This window comes from Ahaetulla prasina, chromosome 3 (genome assembly GCF_028640845.1).
Source record: "Ahaetulla prasina isolate Xishuangbanna chromosome 3, ASM2864084v1, whole genome shotgun sequence".
Classification (NCBI taxonomy): domain Eukaryota; kingdom Metazoa; phylum Chordata; class Lepidosauria; order Squamata; family Colubridae; genus Ahaetulla; species Ahaetulla prasina.
Window position 1 is genome coordinate 86342300 of NC_080541.1, and position 15020 is coordinate 86357319.

At 42.9% G+C, this 15020-nt stretch overlaps 1 protein-coding gene across 4 annotated transcripts in view; it reads right to left on the reverse strand.

Annotated features, from left to right (window-relative positions):
• Window positions 1–3644, reverse strand: part of TNFRSF11A (TNF receptor superfamily member 11a) — a 50584-nt gene extending 46940 nt beyond the window's left edge. For all 4 annotated transcript variants that reach the window (XM_058178060.1, XM_058178059.1, XM_058178058.1 and 1 more), the window contains exon 1: window positions 3427–3644. In XM_058178060.1, the coding sequence (XP_058034043.1) occupies window positions 3427–3489 (63 nt within the window). In that variant the 5' untranslated portion in view covers window positions 3490–3644. The remainder of the gene's footprint in view (window positions 1–3426) is intronic.
• Window positions 3645–15020: the final 11376 nt, after the last annotated feature.

Consider the following 15020-nt stretch of genomic DNA (forward strand, 5'->3'; position numbering starts at 1 on the left):
CTACAAAACTGCACCTTGATTATATCATTACTAACTGTACAGTAGTGGGTTGCTACCAGTTTGCCCCGATTTGCGCGAACCGGTAGCAGCAGCGGCGGGAGGCTCCGCCCACCTGCCCGGATGTCATCAAATACGATCTGCACATGCGAGCAAACCAGTAGCAAAGGTAAGTGAAACCCACCCCTGTAACTGTACCTTAATTATAAGGCTTGATTAACAGAATATGGAAATTTAAAAGGCTGGAATCCTTTTCTGTCACTATAAAGACCCATAATTAATGTTGATGTTCTGTTGTGGATTGTTCTAGTCTATATTGCATATGATTATAGTACAATACTAGTACAAACCAATGTATATAGAATATAAATAATGTATATAATGTATATAGAATAAAAATAATAATTCTGTTCCTATATGGATAAAATAAAATAAACAACAGGACTTATTTGAGATGATGGTTTTGGGCATAAGGGGGGAGCCAAATAATAAAAATAATAGAGATGTGCGAAGATCTGGATTCAAAAAGCAAAATATACCTGGTCACACATGTATTTAAAGTGGCTGTATCTTTTTCTGGGCTCATGTACATGCCCTCTGCTGGTGGCACACAATTCCAAGAAAAAAAGTGTTTTGGGTTTATAATGTTCTCAACAGATTCACAGACGCTCCAGATCATACTTTGCTTTTTGAATATATATAGAAAACAGTGTAATTTCACACTAGTAATTATAGTGATTTTTAAGAGTCCCAAGGTGAAATGTTGGGATCTTGATATTCATTGAATTTGCTTTTCTTCTTGTAGACTTATCATTACCAAACATCACTAAAACTTCATCAAAGTATTGTCAATGTTAGCTAGATTGGCAAGCAAATATCTGCAAGAAAAACACGCAGCTCAATGAACCCTGCCATATCCTTGAGTCTTCAAAGCACTTCATTCAAATTATATGGTCTTTCCAGATCCAGTATTGACTCTTGAGAGTATAAGAAATACTACTAAGATAGGTGTCTGCATATGATTTATAGTTATGGGCTATGCTAATAAGAGAGGTAAGATTCAACACTATTACTTCCCGATTCACAGCACATTCCAGACTAGGAGTATAGTACTACTATATACTTTATGAGTTGACTTATACCACACTTAAGATGAAGCACAAAAGCATTTAATAATGTACTGTATATACTTGACCTTTATAGAAAAATAACATGGATTTCTTCAAAATGTCTTGCAGATTATCACATTTAAGCTCGAGCTGCTCAAACTACTTCTTGAACATTTTAAAGTAAAAAAAACACTTTAAAAAAAAGTGCGATGTAGCTGAGAATAATACAGTCAAACCTCAGTGGGAATGAAACAAGAGACTCACCCATATAAATATAAAAAACATCATAATGTTTAAATACAGAGTAGTTTACAGGGTAGCTTCCCAAGGGAAGTGGTGAAAGCCACATCACCAGAGACTTTTCCAGCTGGAAATCTGTTCCTAAAGACTGATAGGAATGAAAAACCACCGCTGGGTGAACTATACAGTCTGTTCCCAGTGAAGGTTTGAAAATACAAACATGAGTACAGTAAGCAGATAGTTGTGCTTTGTACGCATTCTAAGACACTATTTTTCAGCACATGCAAACTACATTCTGCAATACTGTAAAGGTAAAGGTTCCCCTCGCACATATGTGCTAGTCGTTCCTGACTCTAGGGGGCGGTGCTCATCTCCATTTCAAAGCCGAAGAGCCAGCGCTGCCTGAAGACGTCTCTGTAGTCATGTGGCTGGCATGACTAAACGCCAAAGGCGCATGGAACGCTGTTACCTTCCCACCAAAGGTGGTCCCTATTTTTCTACTTGCATTTTTTACATGCTTTCGAACTGCTAGGTTGGCAGAAGCTGGGACAAGTAATGGGAGCTCACCCCATTATGCAGCACTAGGGATTTAAACCGCTGAACTGCCAACCTTTCAATCGACAAGCTCAGGATCTTAGCCACTGAGCCACCATGTCCCTGTAATCTTCCACTATAAAGCTTTACTGGGTACACATATCATGAGAAAGATGGCTAGGGATGGCTTGTTTTTCAAAACTTACTGAAGCAAAAACACTAGCATGAGGTTTTAACATGAGAGTTAAAGGAAATTGGAAACCTTAAAAAGAATGATTCCTTTTTTAAAAAAAATCTCTGAAGCTTATTATTCTACTCGTTGCAAAATATATGTTTCTGCTGAAGAAGGCTTTCAATTTGCTGGAATAAATCTGTACGTATTTTGTTCATTTTAGTTCCAATCCTTGATTCCCCTCTTAATTGGTTTATACTATTTGTGTCTCCATGTAGGTTACAGCACATGGGGTGTACCTGAAGAAGGAGGAAGTCCAGCCAGAAGAAATGATTTCTTCCCCTCCCCTCCACTTCTAATTCACTCGTCTATTGTTACAATGACTGGATGAAAGTCCAATTTGAGCATTCAAATTAATTCCATTAAACTTAGTGGTCTGATTCACATACTTTGCTGAACTACAGTTTCTTAAATAATCCATAACAAGCCAAAATTACAGTTTAGTACAGTATGTGCAATTATCTAGTACAGCTTATTTCACAAAATATTTGTGTAGGACACCAACACTACTAATATGATCCAACAGTGAACCGACTGCAGATGAAGTTAGTTGAGATCTGAGGGAATCAATGGGAAAAGTTACTAATTGCTATTTTCAGCCCCATTCGTGTCAGTAGGAATTAAATGCAATTAATTCTCCACTTCTACCCTACCTATGCAAAAAACAAGACAGGAATTCAGTGAGGGCATTCCAAGTGAATGTCTATAGAGATTCTCAATCCTCCAGGTCATGGCTGTCCCCAAGGTGCTTTTTTCAAGAGATAATTGGACTTTCTGGTTTTTCTTTGAAGACGTTTCACTTCTCATCGGGACCTGAACAAGATTCTTGGATGAGAAGTGAAACGTCTTCAAAGAAAAAACCCAAAAAAGTCCAGTTGCCTCTTGAAAAAAGCACCTTTGGGATTCCAAGTGAATGCAGATATGCAACTGTACCGTTAAGCCCGCTGTTAAACCCACCCTACACAGCTACTATAGCCCATCCTTGGTACCCATGTAAAAGACACCCTCTCCCCCCAAATCTGCTGGGGGGGGGGCGGCGATTGTTCCCAGAAGGGAGAAAATCTATACGGTCGCTAAAACGACCCGGAGTCACAGAATCGATCTTTGATCAATGTAAAGAAAGACACCCCCCCCCCACGCTCGCAATTACAAACGCGCCGAGACGTCAGAAAGCGAAGCGGTCTATAAAGGAGGCATTTGGTTTTAGCTTTCGAAACGGACGGCTAAACCGGATTAAAATCAACCCAGCGAGAAGCTCCGTCGAGGAGGCGCGAGGAAGACCACACACCGCCGCGCATCTCCGTGCAGCCTTACCTGCACGTCAGGCACGACAACGGCGAGAAGAAGCGCCAGCCCGCAGCTCCGCGGAACTGCCATAGTCGGTGGAATTCACCGAGCCTGGAGCCGAAAAGAAATTCCACCTCCCACCCCAAGTCCAGGCACTTCTTCCCAGGCTCGAGTGCCAGCCCCGAGTGAAGGGCAGAAGGCGGGGAGGGAAAGGCCGCCTCCTCGGCTTCGGCGGCCCACGCGGGTTTCCTGAGGGCTGCAGTGGCAGAGCTCGGGTGGGAGGGCGCAGGGCGGGGTTTTTTCCCCGTCAGGTGCCCTTATAGATGGCTTTACCGCTCCGCCTCGTGAGCGGGAATACTTTGCTTGGCTGGCTGCTAGTCCCGACTGAGCTTTCCCTTCTTTCAAAATAAAATAAAGGATGCAAGGGAGTCCCCCGACGGACGAGCACGATTGAGCCCAAAGTTTCTGTCGTTAAGTGAGGCATTCCAAGTGAATGTCTATAGAGATTCTCAATCCTCCAGGTCATGGCTGTCCCAAGGTGCTTTTTCAAGAGATAATTGGACTTTCTGGTTTTCTTTGAAGACGTTTCACTTCTCATCGGGACCTGAACAAGATTCTTGGATGAGAAGTGAAACGTCTTCAAAGAAAACAAAAAGTCCAGTTGCCTCTTGAAAAAAGCACCTTTGGGATTCCAAGTGAATGCAGATATGCAACTGTACCGTTAAGCCCGCTGTTAAACCCACCCTACACAGCTACTATAGCCCATCCTTGGTACCCATGTAAAAGACACCCTCTCCCCCTAAATCTGCTGGGGGGCGGCGGCGATTGTTCCCAGAAGGGAGAAAATCTATACGGTCGCTAAAACGACCCGGAGTCACAGAATCGATCTTTGATCAATGTAAAGAAAGACACCCCCCCCCCACGCTCGCAATTACAAACGCGCCGAGACGTCAGAAAGTGAAGCGGTCTATAAAGGAGGCATTTGGTTTTAGCTTTCGAAACGGACGGCTAAACCGGATTAAAATCAACCCAGCGAGAAGCTCCGTCGAGGAGGCGCGAGGAAGACCACACACCGCCGCGCATCTCCGTGCAGCCTTACCTGCACGTCAGGCACGACAACGGCGAGAAGAAGCGCCAGCCCGCAGCTCCGCGGAACTGCCATAGTCGGTGGAATTCACCGAGCCTGGAGCCGAAAAGAAATTCCACCTCCCACCTCAAGTCCAGGCACTTCTTCCCAGGCTCGAGTGCCAGCCCCGAGTGAAGGGCAGAAGGCGGGGAGGGAAAGCCCGCCTCCTCGGCTTCGGCGGCCCACGCGGGTTTCCTGAGGGCTGCAGTGGCAGAGCTCGGGTGGGAGGGCGCAGGGCGGGGTTTTCCCCCCGTCAGGTGCCCTTATAGATGGCTTTACCGCTCCGCCTCGTGAGCGGGAATACTTTGCTTGGCTGGCTGCTAGTCCCGACTGAGCTTTCCCTTCTTTCAAAATAAAATAAAGGATGCAAGGGAGTCCCCCGAGGGACGAGCACGATTGAGCCCAAAGTTTCTGTCGTTAAGTGAGGCATTTGTTAAATGAGCCTTTGCCCCATTTGCCACAGATGTGTTAAGTGAATCGCTGCGGGGGTGGGAGGAGGTGGGGGGGTGTTCAGATAGTAACACAGTTTGTTAAATAAAGCTGGCTTCCCCATTGACTTTGCTTATGGGAAGGTCACAAAAGGGGATCTTGTAACCCCAGGACACTGCCACCATCTTAAATAGGAGCCAGTTGCTAAGTGTCTGAATTTTGATCGCATGACCATTGATGTTGCACTGGTCGTAAATGTGGAAAATGGTATCCGGTCACTTTTTTTCAGTGCCGTTGTAACTTCGGACGGTCTGTAACTAAATGAACTGTTGTAAATTGAGGACTATCTGTATGGGCACCATGCATTCTGCAATTCCACTATTGCCCTTTGCTTTTCCACTATTTTCCTTTCTGCCCTCTAGTTCAGGACTGCCTCTGCCAATAAAATGGTAGATGCCAGCCTATTGTTAAGGGGTGACATTTACCATTTGTTGATAAAGACGACTAGTTGTTGTTCTTTCTCAAACACAACAAGAATTAAATGGTCTCTAGCAGTAGGTTGTCTCTGCATTATCTCCTGACCTGCTATACGAAGTAATTTTCTTCTATTGTTTCGGACCTTTGAAAGATTTTTGTTGCTTTCCAGTTAGGGAATGGTAAATGTTGCTTTTTTGTGAGGACTAATGGTAAAGAAGAGGGAAGACTGTCATCTGAAATGTACTGTATGAAGGTCCCTACTGGCCTTAATGCCCTTTATTAGATAACTTAAGAATCACAAATTATTTAAGGTAGCTGTTGACTATATCCATGAGTGAGAGGATGAAGGTTCTGAGAGGGAGAATTTGCAGCTCATGTTGGAGTAATTGTTTCCACATTAAGACTTTTATTAGTCTATATTCAGTGGATTATTAATGTTTCAAGCATATTCTTTTTAGGTTGATAGCTATGCATGCACACACAGAGAATATACATATTCAATTATTACAAATTGTTTAGGTTAGATGCTTCTTTTACAAGGCATATTAATTTATTTGGTACTTTGGATAGAGTATGAGCATTTTCTGACTCAAGCGACATCTGTTCTTCCAATGCAGTTCCCAGAATTGTAGTTTAAACAATGTTAATGTCTTCCTCTTTTTTACATACTCATATGATTCCGCAATTTAAACATATTAGTTGCTCAACCTTGATCCAGTCTGCTCATTTTGAACTAGAGATGTATACTCTTAATTTTTTTTAATTACTGACTCTGGACCTTTTAATATTTTCCATGTCTAATTTCAATATTCTAAAAAAGTATCCATAACCTTTGTACATTGTGCTTTACACATTAAAGGTAATTAATTAAATTGTAATTGCAAATTGCCAATGAAAACCTTGGAGCTTTCTTAGTTTTGATCACAGAATCCATGCATGGAGTATGGTCACCTGTTGGAGTAAACCTATATCAAGAGGCTTCGGTGGGAGGTGGAATGAGGCCTGATTGAGATCCAGTTTTTGTAGTGTTTGTCCCAACAAATGTTGGACAGTAGGACAGGAATGCTGTGCAATCTTGGAGGTAGGCTAGTGTTATGGGTCCACTGCCTTAACATAGACCTCTCTGCCATGACTAACATGAATGGCCTCTGTTTTATCTTCTCCATATCAGTAATGATTATATATTATTAATTGTACAATTATAAGTGTGCCTCTCAATATTCCCCCAGAGAGGAAGTAGTATGATAAACATGATATTGTTAAGGAAGTAACCTTGAGCAGAACTTAGAAAGCATACAATTGTGGTACCATATGTAAAATATCCTTAAGTATAAACTTGGCATTATAACAAACGCTGGTTGGAAGAATTGTCCATTTGGATTCAGTTCCAAGTGGGGAGAAAGACACTGGAAACATGGAGACTGCTTGGAAAGATGGTTTAATGGTGGACAGGACCACATGGGTTTTTTGGGTCCTGGGCAAAATGTGCACATGGGTGAGAACAGGAGAGAGATTTTATACCCTCAGTTGGGCTTTGAACTTGCTTCCTGATCCTGTGACAAGAAATGTATTCTGATTGGTTGTCAGACTCCCATGCTTGGTTGAATCTTGCTGGGTGATGTAATCTTCCCAGGTGCCATGCAGTGAGATGGGTAGAGGGCTAATCCTATTATGTCCTGAGGGTGAAGGTCTTTTATGTTGTAGATAAGCTGGCCCAGCCTTTTGTCTTGTAAATAACCAAAGTATCTGCTGGGGGCAGGGAACTGGGTCTGAGTTTCTGTCTTAAGATTTGTATTTCTCTTTTAGGGGAAATATTCTGCCCTTTTAATATTTCCTAGAATATTTCATTTTTCTAGGAGAGGGGTGGGTGCTAACTTCCTACACACTAATACCTTGATTTAAAAATAAATATAACTTCTGACCAACAGAAGCCATTTAGTTCCAAAAAACGTTAAATTCTGAGATCTGATACAACTTACAATCATTTTGTTATTTTGTCCAATTGATTCTAATTTTCATAATACTTTTTGCTTCTCTTAAAGCAGGGGTGTCCAAAGTTTTTTGAGTGAGGGCCAAATACAGAAAAATAAGCAAAGGCCCGGGCCACGGGGCTAAAATTTTGTACCAGTTCTGTGGGCGTGGCTTATTTTGGGGTGTGGCTTGGTGGTCATGTGACTGGTGGGCGTGGCTAACTCCTCATGTGACTGAGTGGATGTGGCTATGGGCATAGAAACCTAAATACATAGAGACCTAAATACTGACAGCGGCTACCAGTAATCCTCGGCTTGCAACCACTCATTTAGCGACCAATACAACAGCACTGAAAAAAGTGACTTACCACCAGTCTTTGCATTTATGACCTTCGCAGCATCCCCAGTTACATCAAAAGTCAAGCTTTTGGCAACCAGCATGTATTTACTGGGATTTTCCGTCCGTCGCGAACTCTCTTCCCACTGAGGGAGACACAGCAGCCAATGGAGGGACTCCGGGAGGCCCAGGCGAGGCCCGCACCGCCTCGCAGCCACTCAGGTGTGCCACGGCTCCCACCCAGGCCAGAAAGGGACGGGCTAACTAGGGGCGAGTGGGCGGGCACCGCCCTCCTCCGAACGCCGAGTGGCGGCGCGGCGTGGCAGCCGTGGCGGCCAATGGGAGCGGGCGAGCTCGGCCGCGTCACGGGCCGGCACACGGGCCCGCGGCTGAGGTAAAGCGGAGCGTGTGGCGGGGCGCCGCGGCGGCTGCTTCGGCGGCGCATGGAGGCGATGCCTTGCCGCGACCGGCGCGTGGTGGGCCCGGCGGGGGCAGAGGCCGGGATGCCGGCGAGCGGCGAGGGCGGGCCTCGGCAGCTGCGCTTCGCCGACCCCGGCCCGGGCAGCGGTGACAGCCTGAGCCCGGACAGCAGCAGCGCCGACGGCAGCCGATGCTGCTGCGCTGGCGGGAACGGCTGCTGTGCGGGCGACGGGGGCGCCGAGGAGGCCACGGCCACGTCGGCGACGGCGACGCGTCACGACTGGCCGGGATCGGCGGCGGCCCAGCTCAAACTCCTGCCCATGAACGACCAGATCCGGGAGCTGCAGACCATCATCTGCGACAAGCGCCCCTGAGTGCGTGCAGAGCGCCGCGCCGGAGAGGATCCCGCTGGGCTGGGAAGCAGAGCGCCGCCCGCTTGGCTTCCGGGCTGCAGCCCGCGTGGGGGCGATGGGCGTCGCCGCCCGCCCGCCTCTTCCTCTGTCTGGTGGGCGGGCTGGAGCCATGGGCGCCCTGGGCGCCTACAGCCCAGTGGCGGAATGGCGGCCCGCAGCCCCGGTGGGCGGGATCGCCAGCGAGCCACTCTGCATCTGCAACCGGGCGAGCGGCGGCTTCCTTGGGGGCCAGGACGGGGGCCGCACCCCACTGTCCACCGAGAATTTGCTGCGGGCCAATAAAAACTGACCCGCGGGCCGCAGTTGGCCCGCGGGCCGTAGTTTGGACACCCCTGATATAGGGTATCCATTGAGTCCATTCACCTTGCAGATCGTCTTTTTTCTTCTCTTTCCTTCCACTTTCTAAAGTATAGATTTGCTTAATGTGTGCAAAATATGATAATTTGATCCTGGTCATTGTGCCTCAAGTGAGGAAACTCTTTTTTTTATAAAAAGTTTTTTTTGTTTCTCATAGACATACTTAAATGTACAATCTCTTATCCATCATTAATCATACATATTATCTTTTAACTTTCATTTTCATTCATTCTTCATAAAAAAATTGAGTATATTAAAGTATATTCGAGGTTGCTCTTCTACCATTTTCTCTCCTTTATTTTACTACAGCCTTTCCTCATTTTCTTCCCTTCCCTTCCCTTCCCTTCCCTCTTCTCTTTCTACTTTCTCCTTTCCTCCTCTCCTTCCCCTCCTCTCCTTCCCCTTCCCTCCCCCACTCCTCCCTTCTTCCTCTCTTTCTAACCCTCTCTCCTACTCTTATTTCCCCTCCCCTTTCTTCCTCTCCTTTTCCCTCTCTTCTATCCCTCTCTCTCCTTTCCTCTCTCTTCTCCTACTATCCATCCCTCTACTCCTCTCTCCATTCCCACTCCATTGTTATTTTCATTTTCAATTCAGTACATTTTCAAAATGGTATTTGAGCAGCCCTGATTTTCTATTTATATGCATATACATATACATATTCATTTCAATTTCTTTTTTATTTAATAATTATTTAATAATTATACCTATATGTACATTTATATAATAACACTTTTTCTATTTTCTCCCTCCTTCCCCCTTTTCCATTTACCCAGGTGTCACCTGAATTTCTATTCCTTTTATTGTCTTTTCTCTCATTTACCTTTTCCCTATCCAATTTATCTCTAATCTTTTATTCATATTTCTTTTCTAACCAAACATAAAAACGTCCCCATGTCTTGAAATACACCGATTCCTCTTTATCTTTTATTCTTAATGTTAATCTGTTCATTTCTTCACATTCTAAAATTTTCTTTATTATCTCTCCTTCTGATGGGATTCTTTCTGCTTTCCAATTTTGTGCAAATACTATTCTTGCTGCTGTTGTTATATGAATAATCAAATATGTATCTTCTTTACTATATTTCTCCGGTAAAATTCACAATAAAAATATCTCTGGTCTTAACTCTATACGTTGTTGTAACATTCCCTCTAACCATATTTGTATTTTAACCCAATAATTGTTTGCTTCGTTACATGACCACCACATATGATAGTATGATCCCGGCAATTGATGACATTTCCAACATTTGGCTGATTTATCTTTAAATATTTTTGCTAATCTTTCTGGTGACATATGCCATCTATAAAACATTTTATACAGGTTTTCTTTATATGCTATTGCCATTGTTAATTTATAATTCCTTTCCCATAGTTGATGCCATTTTTCCAATTCAATCATATAACCAATTTTTTTTCTTTCATACCTTGATTGTATTTGCAATCGTGTATACCAATCTGTTGCTTTTCTAACTCTTGTTTTTGTTTTAGTTCTAATGATTTTTGATTCAATGTCCGTCTCATTCTTTTCCTCTGTCCCTTCCATGTCATTATTATTGGATTGTGGTCTGCCCATATACTTGTTTCTATATCAATCTTATGTATTTTAGATATTAATTCTGCTGACATTCATATCATATCTATTCTTGACCACAGCGTGTGCCTATTTGAGTAAAATGTGTACTGTTTTTCTTTTGGGTATCTTCTTCTCCAAGCATCCTACAAGTTTAATTCATCTATTGTCAAAAATGTTTTAGGAAGAGTCTTTCTTCTTATTCATTTTTGAGGATTTGTAATCTAATTCATTATTTACAATCGCGTTGAAATCTCCTATTTGGAGCATATATTGCCACTAACAGTATTTTTTAATGATTCATTTCTATTTTGCCCATTAATACTCTTCCTTCCTCATCCTAGAAGATTTGTTTAGATTGAATTGTCTTTTTAATATATAGTGCTACTCCTCTTTTACTTTGACATGTAAGCGTTGTGTATAATGTCCCCAATTTTGTCTGCTCCAAGAGCTTTTTATGTTGTTTTCTAATATGAACTTCTTGTAGACATATAATCTATAATTTTAACTTTTCTAATTTGTTAAATGCTCTTCTTTTTATTGCTGAATTTAGTCCATTTATGTTTATTGATATTATTTTTAATTCTTCTTCCATGTCCTACTTACTTATGTGTCTAATCATTCTTATCTCCCTTTGTGCCTCTTTTGCTCTTGCTCTCTCTCTTATTGTTCTTTCTTCTTGTTCCTTGGTTGTCTCTTTTGGTTCTTCCTTTTTCTCTTCCTGGTAAACAGCCCCTCCTTCTTCTCTCAGTCTCTCTTCCTTTTGATATCCTATATATTGTTCATAGAATAGTTCTGCCTTTTCTATTGTGTCTAACCTTTGTCTTTGTTCTTAGCAGTTCACCAAGATTGCTTCTGGTACCAACCATCTAAAACACACTCCTTTTTTAACCATCGTTTTGTCAAAAACTGATATTCTTTTCTGAAATCTCTAACCCTTCTTGGAACTTGTTTTAATGCCACTATATCTCTATCCTTGTGTTTTATCATCGTATTTTTCATAAGCTTCAAAATCTCTGCTCTCAATGTTTTCTTGGTAAATCTGACATGTACCTCTCTAGGCAAATTGTTTCTCATTGCGTATCTTGTATGCACTCTAAAAATCTCATCAATCCCATTTAGTATCTTTTCTATGCTCTTTTCCATTGCTTCTGCTAATATCTCGGCATTTTTTTTCGGGCAGGTTCTTTCCTCTTCTTCAGTGTTTTAGAATCTTAAATAATAATCAGCCTTATCCATTTCCAATGATATAATTGTCTTTTCCTGATTTTTGTCTCTTGTTGTAAGTCTATAATCCATTTCTTCTACCCTTTTCTCTGTTGATTCTGCTTTCTCTTCCACTGTCTTCAGTCGTTATTCATTTCCCCATCATCTCTTTTACTTCTTTTACTTTATTTATTCATTCCTTAAGATCTTCATGCATTCCCTGTAGTATATTTCTAAATTCCATATTGGTTTTTTCTTGTTGTGTTGTAGTATCTACTGCCTTTTGTGCCGTGGAGCTGGATGCTGTTGTTATTGATGGAGATGATAAATATGCTGTTATTTTTTTCATCTTGTTCTTTGTTTTCAAGTCACAAAATTTATAATCCAAATTATAAATTATAATTTATAATTATAATCCATGTTTGATATCTTGAAACCCGACCACCTCTACTCTATTCCACCACCGTTCAATCGAATTCCACAATCCAAATTTAAGGTCAAAATCAAAATCAAAATCAAAATCTTCAGGGTCTTGTTACCCTACATGTATTGTTACATATATTTGAAGGAAATGGAAAAAGGAACCAAAAAAAGCTCTGAGTTGATGTGTTCTATGATTCATTTATTTATTTTCTTGGTTATCTATAGCAGGTGTCCCCAACCTTTAGGACCTTAGGGACCACCAAGTTCATAATTTAAAATCCCACGGACCATTAATACAAATTCAGTGTGCCGCTTGCTGAAGCGCCTGGACTCCCAGTGATGAGATAGGGTCCTTCAGGCACTCTCCCTCCTCTCTCTCTCTCTCTCTTTCTCCCCCTCCCCTCCCCTCTGTCTCCCACTCTCTCTCTCTCATTCTCTCTCTCCCACTCATTCTCTCTCATCTCTTTTTCTCTCTCTCCCCCTTTCTCATTCTTTCTCTCTTTCTCTCCCCCTCCCTCTCTTTCTCCCCCCTTTCCCCTCTCTCCAACTCATTTTCTCTCATTCTCTCATCTCTCTCCCCTCTCCCACTCATTCTCTCACATCTTTCTCCCTCCCCCACTGTTTCCAATTCTCTCTCCTCTCTCCCACTCATTCTTTCTCTCTTCCACTCTGCTCTCTTTCTCTTTCTCTTCCCCCCTCTCCCACTTATTCTCTCTCATTTTATCTCCCCTATCTCTCCCACTCATTCTCTTTCTCTCTCCCACTCTTTCTCATTCTCTTTTTCTCCCCTCTTTCTCTCTGCCCCACTCTTTCTCTCTCATTCTCTTTCTCCCCCCCCCACTCTCTCTCTCTCTTTCTGATTCTCTCTCTCTGAGATTCTATTTCATTCTGTCTTTCTCTCATTTTGTCTCTCTCACTCTCTGATTCTCTCTCTGATTCTGATTCTCTGTGTCAGAGCCAGGCGGCTTCGAGCAAGAGCTGCAAAGAGTGGATCCCCCGGGTGACATTCCTGGAGAGATGGGCAAGCCGGGTGGTGAAGCACCCTTTGAGTTTTCCCTCCAGCTAAGCAGCCCAGAGGCTCTGGGAGGAGGAGGAGGCAGGCAGAAGCAGTAGGGGGGACAGAGTGCTCTGGAGAAACAAGGTGCGCCGAGAAGAACCGCTGCCTGCTGTGCCAACCTCGCAAAATTGAGGTGGGGGATCGATACTTAATGCAAGGCATCCCCCTTCGCCCCCCCTGCACTTCTTCCAAGAAGGCGGTGCTCTCTCTCTCATTCTTATTGTCTCTCTCTTTCTCTTTCTCATTCTCTCTTTCATTTTGCATGGCATCAGCATTCCACCTCAATATATTTGCCCAGCTGGTGGAGCAAAACAGCTCTTGTCTCCTGCCGCTTGGGACTCGGAGCTGCAAACGGCATCTGTTCAGGGAAGCAGCCGGATTTTGCTCTCCATTGCAGATGCCAGATGGCCCCCTGCAAGCTCTCGTCTCTCGAGGAACCCGGCTGAAGTTTCCCGCACCGCTTCAGCGAACGCTCCTCGAGAGACGAAAGTTTGCAGGGGGCTGATCTGGCATCCGCAATAGAGAGCAAAGTCTGGCTCCTCCCTGGAGCAGTCACCATTTACTGCTTCGAATCCCAAGCATCAGGATTCGGCTTTGCGCCCGGCTGGGCAAATATACTGAGGCAGAATGCTGATGCTGTGCAAGTACAAGTATTGCTTCACTCCCACAGCTTCCAGCCATCGCAATTGCTGCTATAAAGTATAAACAGCCCGCTTGCGCCGCAGCTCCTCCACCAGGGTGGACTGGCAAAAATACGAAGATTTCTCCATGGACCACCAAAATTTTCTTGCAGACCACGAGTGGTCCACGGACCACCGGTTGGTGACTGCTGATCCATAGTATACTTAGACGAGTCCTCCAACACTTAAGTTCAAATGTGTTCATTTTCCTTGTTTCTTCAAAGTCCTTTTCTTCTTGTTGTTTCTGTAGCGTGTTACAAGAAAAACTATTGCCTGCATGGTAGATGACCTCCAAGGTCCCTTCCAATTCTATTATTCAATGTTATATTATCTGATTGTTCACAGTATATATATAACCAGGCATCTGAATACTTTTTCCAAGGCTTTACTCTATTAAGTGCTAGTCTGCATCATATTTCTTGAATGCCGTTTTCTCTTAATAGTTGATCCTAAAATGCAGATGATATTTATCACTTCAGTGTCTTCATTTTCAAGTCTAAGGCTGGTTGCTATAATATTTTATTTAAAATAAAATATTTAATATTTAATTTAATTTTAATTTAAAATTAATATTTAAATTTTATTAAATTTATTTGCCACCTATCTTACCATAAGGCTACTCTAGGCAGCTTACAACAATAAAAAGAAATGAACAAAGTATAAACAGAAGTAAAATAATAGAATAAAATAAACAATGAAAAGAACACGATAATACATCGATATGATAACAAAAAGATGGATGGATGGAGAGCAGGAAGCCAGGAGCAAGAGGTGGAGGTGTAATCTGTCATCAATCCATCAGCCACCTTCAGCGTGGAATTCCCCCATCTGGTCTCCAGGGCAACTGGCAGAACCAGGTTTTCAGACACTTGCAGGACAGGAGGGAGGGGGAGATCTTACCTTATATTACAGATTACCTTATATTAGTTGCCATTTGTTTGGTCTTTGTATTTAATCTTGGATTAACTTCTTACTCTGCTCCTTACTAAAGCTTGCAAATCCTTTGCATTTTTCAGCTGTCAAGGGAGTGTCATCAGCATATAGTGCAGAGTATTGATGTTTCTTCTTTCAGTTTTAAAACCACACTCAAATTCTTCCAATTCAGTTTCCCTCTATGTGGACAACATTCTCCACATAGGTTGAATAAATTAGTGTA